The 18267-nt window shown below is 40.8% G+C and overlaps 1 protein-coding gene across 1 annotated transcript in view; it reads right to left on the bottom strand.

Moving 5' to 3' along the window:
• Window positions 1-1480: 1480 nt before the first annotated feature.
• Window positions 1481-18267, bottom strand: part of RNF175 (ring finger protein 175) — a 41854-nt gene continuing 25067 nt past the window's right edge. The window contains 7 exon segments of the mRNA XM_049770864.1: window positions 1481-1524; window positions 1527-1600; window positions 3200-3332; window positions 12545-12554; window positions 13219-13339; window positions 14465-14472; window positions 15921-16020. Of these exon segments, the coding sequence (XP_049626821.1) occupies window positions 1481-1524; window positions 1527-1600; window positions 3200-3332; window positions 12545-12554; window positions 13219-13339; window positions 14465-14472; window positions 15921-16020 (490 nt within the window).

Genomic DNA, 18267 nt, shown 5'->3' with positions numbered 1-18267 from the left:
GAAGAAAAAGTTAAATCACCTAATAAGCTAGATGAGAACCAATCATAATAATGAAGCCTTGAGAAATTTCAAAAAAGGAAAACTTCCAATAGGAAAACTCTGCTCCAACTAGTTGGATGGAATTTATAGTCTAATAAGTAGTTTTGGACAACTGGGGTGCTTCCTTTTGGTTTCATACAAGCTGAATATCTTTGAGAACTGCAGAATATCATGACTACTGGTGCTATGTAGTAGCACTGACAGCTATGGTTGCTGTCCCACAACTGATCAGCATTTCAAAGGAATTGATTTGCAGTGACCAGCATTTCATTCTTGGCTTTACTCTCTCTGATGGGTCTTCTTGAGTTACAAATATGATTTCTTCCTGCTGGAATAATTCATTCTTTCAGCCAATAATTACTGGATGCCATCTCATGCCTGGCATTGCTGTGGGTGAAAGAGATATGCAGGGACCAAAATTCACTGCCCTTAGGGATCATCAGAACAACAAAGAATAACAAATACATTTAGTTCAGATATGAAAAAGTGTTATGAAGACAATCAAAGCATAATGCAGCGAAAGCGCATGTCTCTGTGCATGTGTGTGTGTGTGTGTGTGTGTGTGTGTGTGTGTCTACAGAATGCCTTAGAAACGACAGTAGTGAAACCGTTCAAAGGGGTGAATGCATGGTAGCCCCAGGAAACTGGTTAAGTTGAGGTTATTGAGTACGCTCTGGCCTGGAGGCTTGAGTACAATTTCTCCAATATAGAAGAACTTTATGATACCCTAGTTGCCATATACTGCCAAGCACTAACAGCAGAAAGATCACATTCTTAAATGATAGATGACCTCACATTGGTCTGCTTCATGGAAGACGCTGAACAGATGAGAAGGTATCAGAGCTGGAGGTTGCATTTGAGAAGTCCTTAGCACACCTCTAAAATATCTCCCCGCTTCTTTTCACTTGGATGTTGCTATGGCTGTGATTGTCAGGGGTTTCATGCACAGTTGGTTGCAGTGTTCACTCTCTTGCTTGCAGTGATCACTAGAGATTATACACTTGGCTTTGGTACTGGGGATCCCAGCAGTGCCTACTGGATTGTACTTGGCACATGGATCCAACTCTTAGCCTCGTGCTTGCAAGGCTACCAGGCTGGCATTCTACAACAAAGACTGGGGACTCCCAAGGAAACAGTTTATAGATGAGAGTTATCAGTCAAAGTAGAGGCAGGACATCCTCACTAGGGTATAAGCAATGTGTCGTACGCATGAATTGGAAAATGATTGTAATGGGGTGGGATGCCAAGAATCCTTTATTGTTTATTCCATTGTTCAGCTACTCTTTAAATTCCACATGGACAAATTTCCTTCTGTGGAACACCAAATTTTATTTGGCTCTCCACATTCTTGGAATCATGTCTTACATTTTAAAAAGAATATCAATATTAAACACAGGATTTTTTAAAAATTACAACATGCAATGCATTGTTTCTGAGGGCACTATTCCAGCCCCAATGAACAGTTAATGTCTTGAACTACCCCATCACCACTGGTTGCCAGGCTACCATATAATGAAGCCAATCCAGAATTTGCCCATATAAAATGTGTGTGAGCTCCCAGCTAAATCTCAGTTAAGGAGATTACTTCATAGGCAGCCAAGTAGCAGAAATATTCATAAATATCATTTGCAAATATAACCAATGTAATGAGTGCATATTTTTGGGGGGGGGTTGAACTATACCTGGTGGTATTCAGTACTTGATTCTGGCTGTGTATTCAGGAATCTCTCCTATTGATGCACAAGGGACCATAAGTGGTGCCAGGAATCAAACCCAGATAACTATGCCTCAGCGATCATTTTACTACCCTCACACTATTTCTCTGGCTTGGTATTATTCTTAATATTTTGGTCAATATGTACTCACTAAAAACTACTTTGCAACATTTTTTTATCTTTATTCTTTCTACCACACCTAAATTTACAAACATAAATCAAAGGAGTTTATAGGGGGCTGGAGCGATAATATAGCAAGTATAGTGTTTGCCTTATATGTAGTCAATCAGGTTTGAATCCTGACTTATGGCTCCTCGTGCACCACCAGGAAGTGATTCCTAAGTGCCAGAAGAGTTACCTCTGAGCATTGCTGGGTGTTGCTCAACATTAAAAAAACAAGCCTAAAATGAATTTATAGTACAGACCCAAATAGAAAAAACTAAAAACAAGGATCATATACAAACAAAACAGAAGGAAATAACCACACTAGAAAATCCAGTTTGATGACAGCACTGGCCTGGCTCTAAGACAAAAAAGCCCTTCCTGGCTGCCTCCACCAGGGTTCTGCGGGCCATTGTGAAAAACTGAGCTATTTGGTTTGCTAAGGAATAGGGAGAATGTGAACAAAGGATGTGTTTTCTACAATACTGGCAGTACTGTGATGTACTCAGAAGGCACAGAAGGGCCCCTCTTACAAGAAGATAAAGTACTTGGAGGTGCAAACCAACATCAGTGGCCACATTTCCATCTCACTGGCTTCCTGGAAGGGACAGTAGGGTGCTGGGGGTAGGGAGGTGGGATAAGAGTCTTAGTTATCTCAAGATGGGACAATTGTCTTTCACTGACATGAAGAAACCTGGCTATTCACTCAGGATCCTTTATTGTTTCTGAAAATCCTAGTTACTATTATAAACTGACCAAATGAGATTAGCCTAAGAAAAAGATGAGGCATGATGTGGAATTTTTAAAAAGCCAAAACGGAATGAGGGAAAATCCTCCCTATTTCTGGTACAAATAAAATCTGGAACACAATCAAATTACTACTGCATATTTGAGGCTTTAAATATTCAATTCCACTTTATCCACTCAAACACCCATGCAACCCATCTATTCCTTATCTGTCTATTAACATCTTCCATCTATCTTTCACAATGTCCTGTAACATTCCCACTAAAGTCTTTAGAGTATATAAGTATATAGAATATAATGCTTAGAATGTTTCTATTTTGGCATCTAACTTCCTGGCCAGAATTATAATAGCATAGGCACAGGGTGAAACAAAACAAAACAAAAATTAAATTGTCTTAAAATAGGCAATTAGGTGGTTAGGTAAACAACATTTTTGCTTTGCCAGAAGATCATACAAGAAGAAGTTGGAAAATGTCTCACCATTCTCTTAAAAGAATTAAAAGTAAATCCTACCATTTAAAGAAAAAAAAGGATATGGGTTACTGATCATCCTCTTCAAATCAACCTTTTCTTTGTAATAAGGACAAGTCTGCTTCTTACCCACAATACACCATCCTCGGATGCAGAATTCATGAAACCTTGAGCATCTTGTTAGGAAAGTTTCTAGATCTTAAAGGGCAACGCCTGGTTCAAGGATAGCTTCATGCTGGTTGAAGGAAGTAACCACATGTATAGGGGTGAGGATAGAGATAGAGGATAGAGGATAGGTTAGCTTGTGCTAACCCCAGTGAGGCAAGTTCCCTTTTTCTGGAGATTCTGAAAGATGGTAGAGACCACAGGATAGTGAGTTTAAAGGCAGAGAAATTTTCTAAAGAATTTATTAAGCAATTTGTTCTTATTTTTTTTTTTTTTCTGGTTTACCTTGACTCTCAAATTAAATTAACTCAAATTGGGGCTGGAGAGATAGTACAGGGCTAAGACACTTGATTTGCATGTGGCCAATCCAGTTCAATCCCAAGATCAAATATTGTTCCCTGACAAACATCTGGAGTGGCCACTGAGCAAAGCCATGAGTAGCCCCTGACCACCACTGGGTATGGCTAACTCCCCCAGTTCCTGACCCAAGGGAATTAAATTGCTCAAGGATGTGAAAGTGCTATTCTATGGTAATGTCTTCCTTGAATAAATAACATTCAGCACTTTGCTGCTGGTGCCTTTATCCTGCAGGCATCAGAGCCCAACCCAATTCTACTTCTTGTATATCACTCATTATCTAGTTAGATTTGTATCAGGAGTTTAAATATGCTTAAACTATTTGTGGTCATAAGCATACAAATGTTTCTATCAACTTCAGTTTTTTTCTCTTTTTTTTTTATTGTAGTGCATCTTTTATACTTTTTCTTTTTTTTTTTTTTTAACACCACCCATCACCAGTGCAACATTCCCATCACCAATGTCCCAAGTCTCCCTCCTCCCCACCCGACCCCCGCCTGTACTCTAAACAGGTTCTCAATTTCCCTCATACATTCTCATTATTAGGACAGTTCAAAATGTAGTTATTTATCCAACTAAACTCATCACTCTTTGTGATGAGCTTCCTGAGGTGAGCTGGAACTTCCAGCTCTTTTCTCTTTTGTGTCTGAAAGTTATTATTGCAAGAATGTCTTTCATTTTTCTTAAAACCCATAAATGTGTGAGACCATTCTGCGTTTTTCTCTCTCTCTCTGACTTATTTCACTCAGCATAATAGATTCCGTGTACATCCATGTATAGGAAAATTTCATGACTTCATCTCTCCTGACAGCTGCATAATATTCCATTGTGTATATGTACCACAGTTTCTTTAGCCATTCGTCTGTTGAAGGGCATCTTGGTTGTTTCCAGAGTCTTGCTATGGTAAATAGTGCTGCAATGAATATAGGTGTAAGGAAGGGGTTTTTGTATTGTATTTTTTGTGTTCCTAGGGTATATTCCTAGGAGTGGTATAGCTGGATCGTATGGGAGCTCGATTTCCAGTTTTTGGAGGAATCTCCATATCGCTTTCCATAAAGGTTGAACTAGACGGCATTCCCACCAGCAGTGGATAAGAGTTCCTTTCTCCCCACATCCCCGCCAACACTGTTTATTCTCATTCTTTGTGATGTGTGCCATTCTCTGTGGTGTGAGGTGGTATCTCATCGTTGTTTTGATTTGCATCTCCCTGATGATTAGTGATGTGGAGCACTTTTTCATGTGTCTTTTGGCCATCTGTATTTCTTCTTTGTCAAAGTGTCTGTTCATTTCTTCTCCCCATTTTTGGATGGGATTAGATGTTTTTTTCTTGTAAAGTTCTGTCAGTGCCTTGTATATTTTGGAGATTAGCCCCTTATCTGATGGGTATTGGGTGAATAGTTTCTCCCACTCAGTGGGTGGCTCTTGTATCTTGGGCACTATTTCCTTTGAGGTGCAGAAGCTTCTCAGCTTAATATATTCCCATCTGTTAATTTCTGCTTTCACTTGCTTGGAGAGTGCAGTTTCTTCCTTGAAGATGCCTTTAGCCTCAATGTCCTGGAGTGTTTTACCTACATATTGTTCTATATATCTTATGGTTTTGGGGCTGATATCGAGGTCTTTAATCCATTTGGATTTTACCTTCGTACATGATGTTAGCTGGGGGTCTAAGTTCAATTTTTTGCAAGTGGCTACCCAGTTTTGCCAACACCACTTGTTGAAGAGGCTTTCTTTGTTCCATTTAGGATTTTTTGCTCCTTTATCAAAAATTAGATGATTGTATGTCTGGGGAACATTCTCTGAGTATTCAAGCTTATTCCACTGATCTGAGGGCCTGTCTTTATTCCAATACCATGCTGTTTTGATAACTATTGCTTTGTAGTAAAGTTTAAAGTTGGGGAAAGTAATTCCTCCCATATTCTTTTTCCCAATGATTGCTTTAGCTATTCGAGGGTGTTTATTGTTCCAAATAAATTTCAAAAGTGCCTGGTCCACTTCTTTGAAGAATGTCATGGGTATCTTTAGGGGGATCGCATTAAATCTGTACAGTGCTTTGGGGAGTATTGCCATTTTAATGATGTTAATCCTGCCAATCCATGAGCAGGGTATATGCTTCCATTTCCGCGTGTCCTCTCTTATTTCTTGGAGCAGAGTTTTATAGTTTTCCTTGTATAGGTCCTTCACATTTTTAGTCAAGTTGATTCCAAGATATTTGAGTTTGTGTGACACTATAGTGAATGGAGTTGTTTTCTTAATGTCCATTTCTTCCTTATTAGTATTGGTGTATAGGAAGGCCATTGATTTTTGTGTGTTAATTTTGTAGCCTGCCACCTTGCTATATGAGTCTATTGTTTCTAGAAGCTTTTTGATAGAGTCTTTGGGGTTTTCTAAGTAGAGTATCATGTCATCTGCAAACAGTGAGAGCTTGACTTCTTCCTTTCCTATCTGGATTCCCTTGATATCCTTTCCTTGCCTAATCGCTATAGCGAGTACTTCCAGTGCTATGTTGAATAGGAGTGGTGAGAGAGGACAGCCTTGTCTTGTGCCAGAATTTAGAGGAAAGGCTTTCAGTTTTTCTCCATTGAGGACAATATTTGCCTCTGGCTTGTGGTAGATGGCCTTAACTATATTGAGAAAGGTTCCCTCCATTCCCATCTTGCTGAGAGTTTTGATCAAGAATGGGTGTTGGACCTTGTCAAATGCTTTCTCTGCATCGATTGATATGATCATGTGATTTTTATTTTTCTTGCTGTTGATGTTGTGTATTATGTTGATAGATTTACGGATGTTAAACCAGCCTTGCATTCCTGGAATGAAACCTACTTGATCGTAGTGGATGATCTTCTTAATGAGGCATTGAATCCTATTTGCCAGGATTTTGTTGAAGATCTTTGCATCTGCATTCATCAGCGATATTGGTCTGTAATTTTCTTTTTTCGTAGCATCTCTGTCTGGTTTAGGTATCAAGGTAATGTTGGCTTCATAAAAGCTATTTGGAAGTTTTCCTGTTTTTTCAATTTCATGAAAGAGTCTTGCCAGGATTGGTAGTAGTTCCTCTTGAAACGTTTGAAAGAATTCATTAGTAAATCCATCTGGGCCTGGGCTTTTGTTTTTGGGCAGACATTTGATTACTTTCTTAATTTCCTCAATAGTAATGGGTGTGTTTAGATATGCTACATCCTCTTCATTCAATCGTGGAAGATTATAAGATTCCAAAAATTTATCCATTTCTTCCAGGTTTTCATTTTTAGTGGCATAGAGTTTCTCAAAGTAGTTTCTGATTACCCTTTGAATCTCTACCATATCAGTAGTGATCTCTCCTTTTTCATTCCTAATACGAGTTATCAAGTTTCTCTCTCTTTCTTTCTTTGTTAGTTTTGCCAGTGGTCTATCAATCTTGTTTATTTTTTCAAAGAACCAACTTCTGCTTTCGTTGATCTTTTGGATGGTTTTTCTGGTTTCCACTTCATTGATTTCTGCTCTCAGCTTTGTTATTTCCTTCTGCCTCCCTATTTTTGGATCCTTTTGTTGAGCACTTTCTAATTCTATGAGCTGCGTCATTAAGCTATTCAGGTATGCCCCTTCTTCTTTCCTGATGTGTGCTTGCAAAGCTATAAATTTTCCTCTCAGTACTGCTTTTGCTGTGTCCCATAGATTCTGATAAATTGTGTATCCATTGTCATTTGTTTTCAGGAAGGTTTTGATTTCCTCTTTGATTTCATCTCGGACCCACTGATTATTCAGTATGAGGCTATTTAACTTCCAGGTGTTAAAATTTTTCTTCTGTGTCCCTTTGTAGTTTATATATAATTTCAGGGCTTTGTGGTCAGCAAAGGCAGCCTGCAAAATTTCTATCCTCTTGATATTATGGAGATATGTTTTGTGTGCTAACATGTAGTCTATCCTAGAGAATGTCCCATGTACATTAGAGAAAAATGTGTATCCAGGCCTCTGGGGGTGGAGTGTCCTGTATATATCTACTAGGCCTCTTACTTCCATTTCTCTCCTCAGGTCTAGTATATTCTTGTTGGGTTTCAGTCTGGTTGACCTGTCTAGTGTTGACAATGCCGTGTTGAGGTCTCCCACAATTATTGTGTTGTTATTGATATTATTTTTCAGATTTGTCAACAGTTGTATTAAATATTTTGCTGGCCCCTCATTCGGTGCATATATGTTTAGGAGGGTGATTTCTTCCTGCTGTACATATCCCTTGATTAATACAAAATGTCCATCTTTGTCCCTTACTACTTTCCTAAGTATAAAGTTTGCATCATCTGATATTAATATGGCCACTCCTGCTTTTTTTTGGGTGTTGTTTGCTTGGATGATTTTCCTCCAGCCTTTTATTTTGAGTCTATGTTTGTTCTGACTATTCAGGTGCGTTTCTTGTAGGCAGCAGAAGGTTGGATTGAGTTTTTTGATCCATTTAGCCACTCTGTGTCTCTTAACTGGTGCATTTAGTCCATTGACATTGAGAGAAAGAATTGTCCTGGGAGTTAGTGCCATCTTTATATTAAAGTTTGGTGTGTCTGTTGGTAAGCCTTGTCTTAAAGTATGCCGTTCAGTTTTTCTTTTAAGAATGGTTTTGAGTCTGTGAAGTTTTTGAGCTGTTGTTTGTCTGTGAAACTATGTATTGTTCCTTCAAACCTAAAAGTGAGTTTTGCTGGGTGCAGTATTCTAGGCGAAGCATTTATTTCATTGAGTTTTGTCACTATGTCCCACCACTGCCTTCTGGCCTTGAGTGTTTCTGGTGACAGGTCTGCAGTAAATCTCAAGGATGTTCCCTTAAATGTAATTTCTCTTTTCGATCTTGCTGCTTTCAGAATTCTGTCTCTATCTATGGGATTCGTCATTGTGACTAGGATGTGTCTTGGGGTGTTTTTTCTGGGGTCTCTTTTAGTTGGCACTCTTCGGGCATGCAGGATTTGATCACATGTATTCATTATCTCTGGTAGTTTCTCTTTAATGATGTTCTTGACTGTTGATTCTTCCCGGAGATTTTCTTCCTGAGTCTCTGGGACTCCAATGATTCTTAAGTTGTTTCTGTTGAGCTTATCATAGACTTCTATTTTCATCTGTTCCCATTCTTTGAGTAATTTTTCCATTGTTTGATCATTTGCTTTGAGGCTTTTTTCCAATTTCTTCTGCTGTATGTAATTGTTATGTATCTCATCTTCCAGTGTACTGATTCTATCCTCAGCTGCTGTTAACCTGTGGGAAATCTCAAACATGTTTTTCTTCAATTCATCTACTGAGTTTCTCAGACCTGTTATTTGATCTGAAATTTCCGTTTGGAGTTTTCTCATTTCTATCTTCATATTCTCCTGATTCTTTTTAGTTTTCTCTTCTATACTTTGTTTGAGTTCTTTGAACATGTTCCATATTGCAACTCTAAACTCCTTATCTGAGAGACTGACTAGGTGGTTGATCATGTTCAAGTCATCAGAGTTGCCATCTTCATTCTCTATGTCTGGCACTGGCCCATGTTGTTTCCCCATTGTCACACTAGTACTGCGTGTTTTTCTACGTGTTGTGATTGTATTCATTGGCTAAATGCTGTGCACCGTCGCGAAGGGGAGCGGAGCAACCGTGCTCCTCTGGCTTCTCCCTTTCTGGGCGTGTCGACTCACCTCCACGGAAGGCTCACAGGAAGGCAGGCTGGCAGATGGGCCGCACCCAGGATGAAATCAGGCCAAAAATGCAGGACAGCAGAGTAGAGAGGCAGAACGGTGCTGGCATCTGAGATCCAGCGAAGTTCAGTGGCTCCTCCCTTTCTGGGCGTGTCAACTCACCTCCACGGAAGGCTCATGGGAAGGCAGACTCCCCGGAAAGCTCACAGGAAAGCAGGCTGGCTGATGAGCCGCACCAAGGGTGAAATCAGGCCGAAAATGCAGGACAGCAGAGTAGAGAGGCAGAAGGGTGCTGGCATCTGAGATCCAGCAGAGTTCGGTGGCTCCTCCCTTTCTGGGCGTGTCGGCTCACCTCCAAGGAAGGCTCACGGGAAGGCAGACTCCCCGGAAAGCTCACAGGAAAGCAGGCTGGCTGATGAGCCGCACCAAGGGTGAAATCAGGCCGAAAATGCAGGACAGCAGAGTAGAGAGGCAGAAGGGTGCTGGCATCTGAGATCCAGCAAAGTTCAGTGGCTCCTCCCTTTCTGGGCGTGTCGGCTCACCTCCAAGGAAGGCTCACAGGAAGGCAGACTCCCCGGAAAGCTCACAGGAAAGCAGGCTGGCTGATGAGCCGCACCAAGGGTGAAATCAGACCGAAAATGCAGGACAACAGAGTAGAGAGGCAGAAGGGTGCTCAGTTTTTTTCTCTTTATAAGAAAATTACTGAGGAGGGGCTTGGAGCAATAGTACAATAGGTATGGAGTTTGTCTTGCATGCTGCTGACCTGGGCTTGATCCTTACACCCTTTATGATCCCTGAGCACTACCAGGATTGATTCCTAAGTACATGGTCAGGAGTAAGTTCTGAGTACTGCTAGGTGTGGCCCCAATGAAACAAAATTATTGAAGAACACAACTTTTGTTGTTGTTGTCATTGTATTTTTTGGATGTACCTCAGAGTGCTCAGGACTTACTCCTGGCTCTCAGTCCTGGCATTGATTGGGGGAATCATATGGGATACTGGGGATTGAAATGGGTCAGTGCATTCAACGCAAACACCCAGCCTGTTGTACTACCTCTCTGGTCCTGAGAAACAGCTATTTATGCCTTTGTATGTACTTAGCCTATTGAGTTATGTCTCTGGCCCAAGCCACTTACTTTAAATAGAATATAAGTCTAGTAAACTGCTGCAATACATTTACATTTACAAATCTTTTGTTGGTCCAAATAGTTTGATTTTTTTATCCCAAGAGTTGGGGGAAAATCTTCTGCTTTCTAGAAGCAGAATTCTAACATAGATTTTGGACTCAGATCCTAACTTCCTTCACTAAAATGCATTGGGAACAGTCCTGTATTGTGGTGGTATTGTGTAGTTCAAATTCATTGATTACCTCTTCTTTATTATTATTTTTTCGTCACCTTCAAAATTAGTGTTGAAAAGCTCCCACTCAAAGCCATACTCATTGGCTCTCATCCAGTTAATATGACTTATGCTTGCCTACTCCTCACTCCCATGACTCACACTAAGAGAAGCATTCATAATACTCCTTCACAGCAAACTGGAGGTGACTTGATGTTGGCTTACACAAACTCATACATGCAGCAATGCCAAAGGGTTTAGAGAGAAAATATTTCCACTTATAAATGACAGAGGGGTCTCTGTTCCAATCTTTGAGAAGTAAATCACATCAAAAATGAGGGCCAGACATGGAAAATTTCCACTAAGAATGATAGATTTGGGGAATGGTATCATACTGAAAAACCACCAGAGAATTCCATGGGGGTTATCTTTAAAATGTTAAGGTTTGTAAAAAAAAATGTTAAGGTTTGTATGTTGAAGTAAATGCTTCTATTACATTTCAGACACACTTGGTAGTCTTTCACTGTCAGGATTGCATAAAAGGCTGTTTTCCAGATTAAATAGAATTGAATTATCACCCCCAGAATATCAAGGGTATTACTAATGGAGTTGGCTGGCAAAAGACTGAGGGTTTAGTCACTTGAAAAGTCTACAGCTTTGAGCATATTGAGCATATAATAAAAATTGATGTTGTATTATAAAGATAGATGGTGCCTTTTTGGACAGATAGTCCTGATGATTGGCCAACCCAAGCATGACTTTGTATCTAACTCTGCTTTCTGCACAGCTCTTGATCCCAATAACTTGGCACCATTACATGAAGTTTTCTCACATGTTGAAAAGTTGCTGCTGGGGCTTAAATTTATGTGAACAACTTCCAATTGTGAACCACCAGTGGTACACAACAGCATTTGAAACTTTTTGAAATGGCTGAAGTATTTTTGGTTTTCAGGCCTGTGCTTGCCTTGTCTTTTTTTTTTTTGTGTGTGTGTGTGGGTTTTTTTGGGGGTCACACCCAGCAGTGCTCAGGGGTTTTTCCTGGCTCCGTGCTCAGAAATTGCTCCTGGCAGGCACAGGGGACCATATGGGGCGCCAGGATTCGAACCGATGACCTCCTGCATGAAAGGCAAACGCCTTACCTCCATGCTATCTCTCCAGCTCCTGCTTGCTTTGTCTCTTATGCCTAAAAACTCTACTGTCAGTAGATGGTCATTTGGGGGATGGACCCATATGATCCACAAGCATTTGGATTTCCCCAGCTTTGATCTCTATTTTGTATCTTTGTTCTCCATGTTATCATTTAAAGGGTCCTAATTCTTTGCTTTGTAAAACTGAATCAGAAGGTAGGTTCTCCTCACTTCCATCTGACATGAGGATATTCCTAAAACTACTTCTAAGTCAAGCATGTTTTCTTTTTCTTAGTCCCAGGGGAGTCAGACATGGACTCCACCTGGGAGTCCAGAACACTCCTCTTCCCCTGGACCCTACTCCATGTTCCTTCTTAGCTGTCTGCTCACTAGTGACCAGTTTCCTCCAGGTAGTATCCTGCTGTGTGTGTGTGTGTGTGTGTGTGTGTGTGTGTGTGTGTGTGTGAGAGAGAGAGAGAGAGAGAGAGAGAGAGAGAGAGAGAGAGAGAGAGTTGGGGTTGGGTTGCATTATACTTAGTGATGCACTGGGACTACTCCCTGCTCAGTACTCGAGTGCTGGCTGTACTCAGGGGACCATGATGTGCCGGGGATCAAACCCAGGACTCTTGCATGGAAACCATGTACTCCAGATCTTTAAACTATCTCCCCACACCAATTCATTTTTAGGAGGAAGATTGGAGCCATTTGGGCTATATCTAGCTGTGTTCAGGGATTACTTTTTGTTCTGTGCACATAAATCATTCCTAATAGTGCTCTGGGAACCATATGCAATAACCAGATTTGAACTGTGAGGGCAGAGGGCACAAGCAGTTGGTGTAAATGTGGAAGCATTTCAAATCTGAGGCCAAGGCAGGACACAGGACACAGAATAGAGGGTTCAGGGCTGAAGCCTGGTCTCTCACTCTGTCTTCTATTGTGAGTCACTTGAACTGTAATTTCTCAAAAGCAGATGTAGTTTTTCTTCTGTCCAGATTTAAGTCTGGATTTAAATCTGTTCAGATTTAAGCATACTGGTCTAGCCTTGCATAGCGATCAACACAATTCAGGGGTATGTTACGTGGTCTCCCAAGTGGTAATTGCTGGGTTTGGGGTCTGTCCCAGGGATTCTCTGCCAATATCCCAGCAGTTCTCTGTGAGGGCCAGAGGATGCTGCACTACATGGGCCTGTGGTGTTGACAGTGACCTGGGCCAGCCTGGAAGGTGCTTGAGGGCCTCCTGGGCTGTTCTTGGCAATGTTAGGGTATTTTGGGGTGCTGGGGATTGAACTAGGGGTGGCCGCATGCAAGCCTGTGCCTAATCCCTGTATGATCACTCTAGATCCCTCCCAGGATGATTCTTCATGCAAAGATAACTTAGGGAGCAATTGGACTGGAAGAATCAAACACTGCTTCCTGCTCATGGGAAGTAGAGGCCCCTCCTCCCTGTAGCCCAGTGGTTTCTGACACTTACCCCTATGGTGGAGGCCATGTAATCCGAGCAGATCTCGGCAAAGTCTCTCCCCATGACACCATAATACAGGCTATAGAACAACGACACAATGCCAAAATCCATGGAATGTTGAGCCCGAATTCTGTTGGGACAAGATTGTCAGGAAACCAGGACTCCTGAGGAAGGAGCCTGGAAGAGATCAGATCAATCCTGCCCAAAGAGCTAACAAAGTTTGTAAGGTACCCCCATTTGATATTTTAAAAAAAATTTTGTTTGTTTTTGGGCCACAACTGGCAGTGCTCAGAGATACTCTTGGCTTTGCACTCAGGAATTACTCTTTGTGGTGCTCAAGCGACCATATAGGATGCCATATGTTGAATCCAGGTCAACAGCATGCAAGGCAAGCACCTTACCTGCTATCCTATCACTACAGCCTCTGATTCTTATTTGAATATGAAAGGATGAAAATTTCTCTAAGTTTCCCTAGCCTGATGACCTCAGTGCTCAATGGACAAAATAATTATTGTTTTCATCATCATCATCATCATCATCATCATCATCATCATCATTTTGGTTTGGAGGCCTGCACCTGGTTATGTTCATGGATTACTCCTATCTCTGTGCTCAAGGATCTTAGTTGTGCTCTGGGGATCATATGTGGCTGGGGATTGAAGCCCCATTGACCTGCGCAATGTGGACATGTGCAAAGACTTACCCACAGTAAGTCTTGAGAATCTTGAAACACTTCTTAGGACGCTTAAGTAATGATTCTCTATGCTCCCCAGCTTGTCAAAATCTCCCTGAGGAGATTTCAGAGAGTGTTTGAGAAGCTCTTGTACCTGGGCAGTTCAATGGGCATTAAGAGCCTCTTGCAGTAAAAAGAAAAAGACCTTTGAGTTCAAAATAGAGATAATCAGCTGGAGAGAGTAAAAACTCTCCTGACATGGAGGACCCATCTGGAGTGTCAATGCCAGGGTCTGGGGTGGGTCAAGTTAGGCTCTTTATCTCCACAGGATAAACTTCCTTCCAGGAGATTCTATCATCCTGTTGGGGATGAGAACCCTGGCTCTGTAGCTCAGGTTTCTAGAAGCCATTCAAAGAGTTCATCTCATAGAACAAATATTTGAAATTGATATTACCCTCCCTGCTTTCTGTTTGACAGACTAAAATGTGCTTTCCATGATAAGGATCTGTACTATTAGCTCTGGCCCTTGTCAGAAAATTGCAGGTGCTCCCCCACCGGAGAGTCTGTGAAGAACCTTTAGACTCCAGGAACTGCATTGGCACAGAGACAATCTTTTTCCCCCAGGACTATCTCTCCTCCACCCAGGAGGCTAAATTGTCATCTTAGGGGGTGAGGGTTACCTGTCTCTGCCTTTCAACCTCTGTCATGGATCCAGAGTTCAGAGGAACTTTGATCTGAGAGATACTACAAGGGGGTTCACTTAAGCTATGAGGGGGAGTTCCCTTTTGCTGTGTGGTGCACCTTAATCCCCTTTCCAGGCTGGCCTAATGTCCATGGCTATCACCCTAGTGACTCAATTAAAAATCATAAACAGGGGCCAGTGCAGTGGCGCAAGTGATAAGGCCTTGCCTGCGCTAACATAAAACGGACCTTGGTTCGATCCCTGGCATCCCATATGGTCCCCCAAGCCAGGAGCTATTTCTGAACACATAGCCAGGAATAACCCCCTGAGCATTACCGGGTGTGGGCCCAACCCCTCCCCGAAAAAAAACAAACAAACCAAAAAGTCATAAACAGGACACTCCTCTTCCTTCATTTGTCCTGAGATCTCATTGCTCTTGTTCTAATTTCTTTACACAGTAATAATTTATCTGTTTGTTTTTCAATTACTTCCAACAAAGCTGTTCTGAATACCAGAAAACAAGTTCTAGAGCAGTGAAGGCTGATGAAAATGGAGAATGAACATATATAGAAATTTCAAATATAATCTTTTAGGGCTCACATCCAACAGTGCTTAGTCCATGAATGCAGGCCTGATGCTTTGGGTTTTGGGCCCAAGGGACCATTGAGGTCATCCCAGTGGTGTTCAAAGGGCTGTGATGGAACTCATGGCCTTGTGCAAGCAAACCATATGAGTTACCACTTGTGTTAGCTCCCTGCCCATGTTAACTAAAAGAAAAAAGAATGTGAAAGGGTAAAAAGAATCAGATGAAATAATTGCATCAAAACATCAAAATGCTATCATTTTTAGGTAGTCAAGGCAACATTTACTTTTCATACACCTTTTGCAATTTAGTGTGTATTTCCCACTTTTAGATCCTCCTACTTGTAATATTAAGTCCTCAATAGTCACCCACTGTAGTAGCTCCAGGTGACTTCATAGATGGAAAGAACTGACACTTCAGAATTTTTTGGAAGGGAAATTTCTAGTTTAATAAGGATTATTCTACTATATTTTTGGGAGGGAGATAGAACACTGTGTATCTAAAACTCAACTATGAATTACTTTAGTGCTTTAAGAAAATAAAATAAAAATAATTGCCATACATAGAGGTCAATTGTTAACAATGATTTTTTTTGTAACCTAGCAAGTGTTTAGGGTTACTTCTGGATCTGCACCCAGGAATCACTCATGGTGGGTTCTGGGGACCCATACCCAGGCTTCATAATACATAGAATTTGACAGATGCATGTTCCAAACAAGGGCTTGGAGATACGACTCTACACTGCAGATACGTTAAAAATAAATTGAATCCACTAAATTGAATCCACACATTGTAAACATGATGGTCAAATAACCCACCACACCAAAGGCATAGCTGAGTTTGTAGATTAGAAGAAACCCTTTGTAGACCAATCTACAGAGAGAAGGGTGGGAGATAGAAAGTGATATATTATAATATAGTATTTTGTCTTTTTCAAATCTTACTCCAAGTTAGTTTTATTTCAAATTTTTATTAATATAGTGGGAATTTTGCTGCTGTGGGGGTGTTAGGTCAGGGAAAGGACCACCTTGATAATGATAGAGGGAAGGATCATTCTGGAAAAGGACTGGAAGGAGAGAAAGTGATGTGCATGATACTCTTTCAGTAACTGTATTGTAAACCACAGCGCCTAAAAGGAAAAGTAGAAAAGGTGTTTGACATAAAGGCAGGCGAGGGGGTAGGGCGGTGGGAAGCTAGTGACATTGGTGGAGAGAAAGAGACACTGGTGAACGGATTGGTGTTGGAGCATCCTACACCTGAAACTCAATCATGAAGAACTTTGTAATTCACAGTGATTAAATGAAGACAAAATTAAATCTAAGTATATATTATCAGGTAAACTCAGTGAAGAAGAATGTTAATATAATATTGAAAGCACTATTAAAAAAGCTATATCATATATGCTGTTATTTCAGTGTTTTACATGACAATTATTGCAAGGATGTTGCTCTCCTTGTGAAAATGGTTGCTTTGGCCTAAGAACCCCACCCCTTGGCAGCCCCTACTCATGCCTGCTCTTTTGCTCTTCTCATTTGGCCTCCAAAATATCCCAGACAAAAGAGTTTTGTACAAGGGAGGCTGTGATGGGAAGAGCAGTCCAGGTGGTCACTACCTGCTACTGCTGACTGCAAACCCTTAGTGGGTTTGTGGTTCACAGAACCACCCTTGGCAGGATTATGATATTGCAAGAGCTCTTTAGCTTGATCTCTTTCTACTGTGCTAATAGCCTCAGTGTGTCCCAGGACCCTCCCTATCCAAATATCCTAAAGGCCTTTCTTCAACCCCATAGGGCCTTAGTGAAAGAGAGAATGAGGATGGAAGGCATTTAGAACATTCTGCCACAGTGACTCTCAGGTATTTGCCTGTTCTGTTCTTTTTGGTCCTTTTTAAAGTTGATTTTTCATTTGTTTACAATATTATAGAATTCAGGGTATAGCTTTCGCTATATATAAAAAGTTCACATCACCGCATCAAATTACTTATTGCTCCCAGTTTATGGAAACTGCCAGAGTTTTCACTGAGCTGAAAAATTGGCTTGTTTTGTTTGGGCAGTTAGTCTACTTTGTTTATTCATATTCCACATATGACTAAAGCCATCTGATAGTTTTCTCATATCTTGGTCCAGTGAGATAGTTCAATAGGCTGGGGCACAGGCTTTACCTAAAGAAAGTCTTAGATTTAAATCTCAACCTCAGCTTTACATAGTACCACAAATTGCCAGGAGCAACAATAAGCACTAAGCCAGGAAAAGCCTTGAATGCAGTCCTTGCATGTAGTCCCAAAACCAAACAAAAACCCATAACAATTATTTTTTACATCTTATTCCATTTAGCATAAACACTTAAAGTTAAGTCCATTTTGTCTCAAATGGCATCATTTTATCTAATAGGATTTTTATTTTATTTTTATTTAATAGGATAAATTCTACCACAGATTCATTACCTAGTCATCTGTGAATGGGTATTTTGGTTGATTTTATATTTTGTGAATTAATGTGAATTAATGCTGCAATAGGGGTAAAACAACAGTTTTGAATTAATGTTTTTATGTCTCTCAGATAAGTTCCTAAAAGTGTTTTTGGATCATATGGAATTACTATTTTTATTTATTTTTCCTTATTTGGGAGCTTGTTTGGGTTACATTAAGTGATGCTCAAGGCTTATCCTGGCTCTGTGTTCAGGGATCACTCTTGGTGTTCAGGGACCATAGGCAGTGCCAGGGATTAAAATCAGGGTTGGCCACAGCAGAGCAAATACCTTAACCCTGTGCCTTATCTCCATGGCATATCTATGTTTTCTGAGGAGCCCCATACTGCTTTCTGTAGTGGTAGCACCAATGCACATCCCCACCAAAGAGATTCCTGAACTCTTTTTTCTTCTTGTCCTGGCCAACCTTTGGTTTCAAGCTGTGGCTTCACGAAATATCCAGCTGCTCTGCCCTGAGAAACTCTGCAACATCACCAGTTGTTAATCATGACACCTCTAGGACTGGCGCATGCTGCCAGCTTCCCTAATTTGAAATAAGGATCTTGTTTGATTAGGATAAATAGAGGGGTCCTTCCAGTCATATGATAAGTAAGTCAAGATCCATAATCCCTTCCTTACACCTACATTCATTGCA

Source organism: Suncus etruscus, chromosome 3 (genome assembly GCF_024139225.1).
Source record: "Suncus etruscus isolate mSunEtr1 chromosome 3, mSunEtr1.pri.cur, whole genome shotgun sequence".
In the NCBI taxonomy this organism is placed as follows: domain Eukaryota; kingdom Metazoa; phylum Chordata; class Mammalia; order Eulipotyphla; family Soricidae; genus Suncus; species Suncus etruscus.
This window is presented reverse-complemented; position numbering and strand designations above follow the sequence as displayed.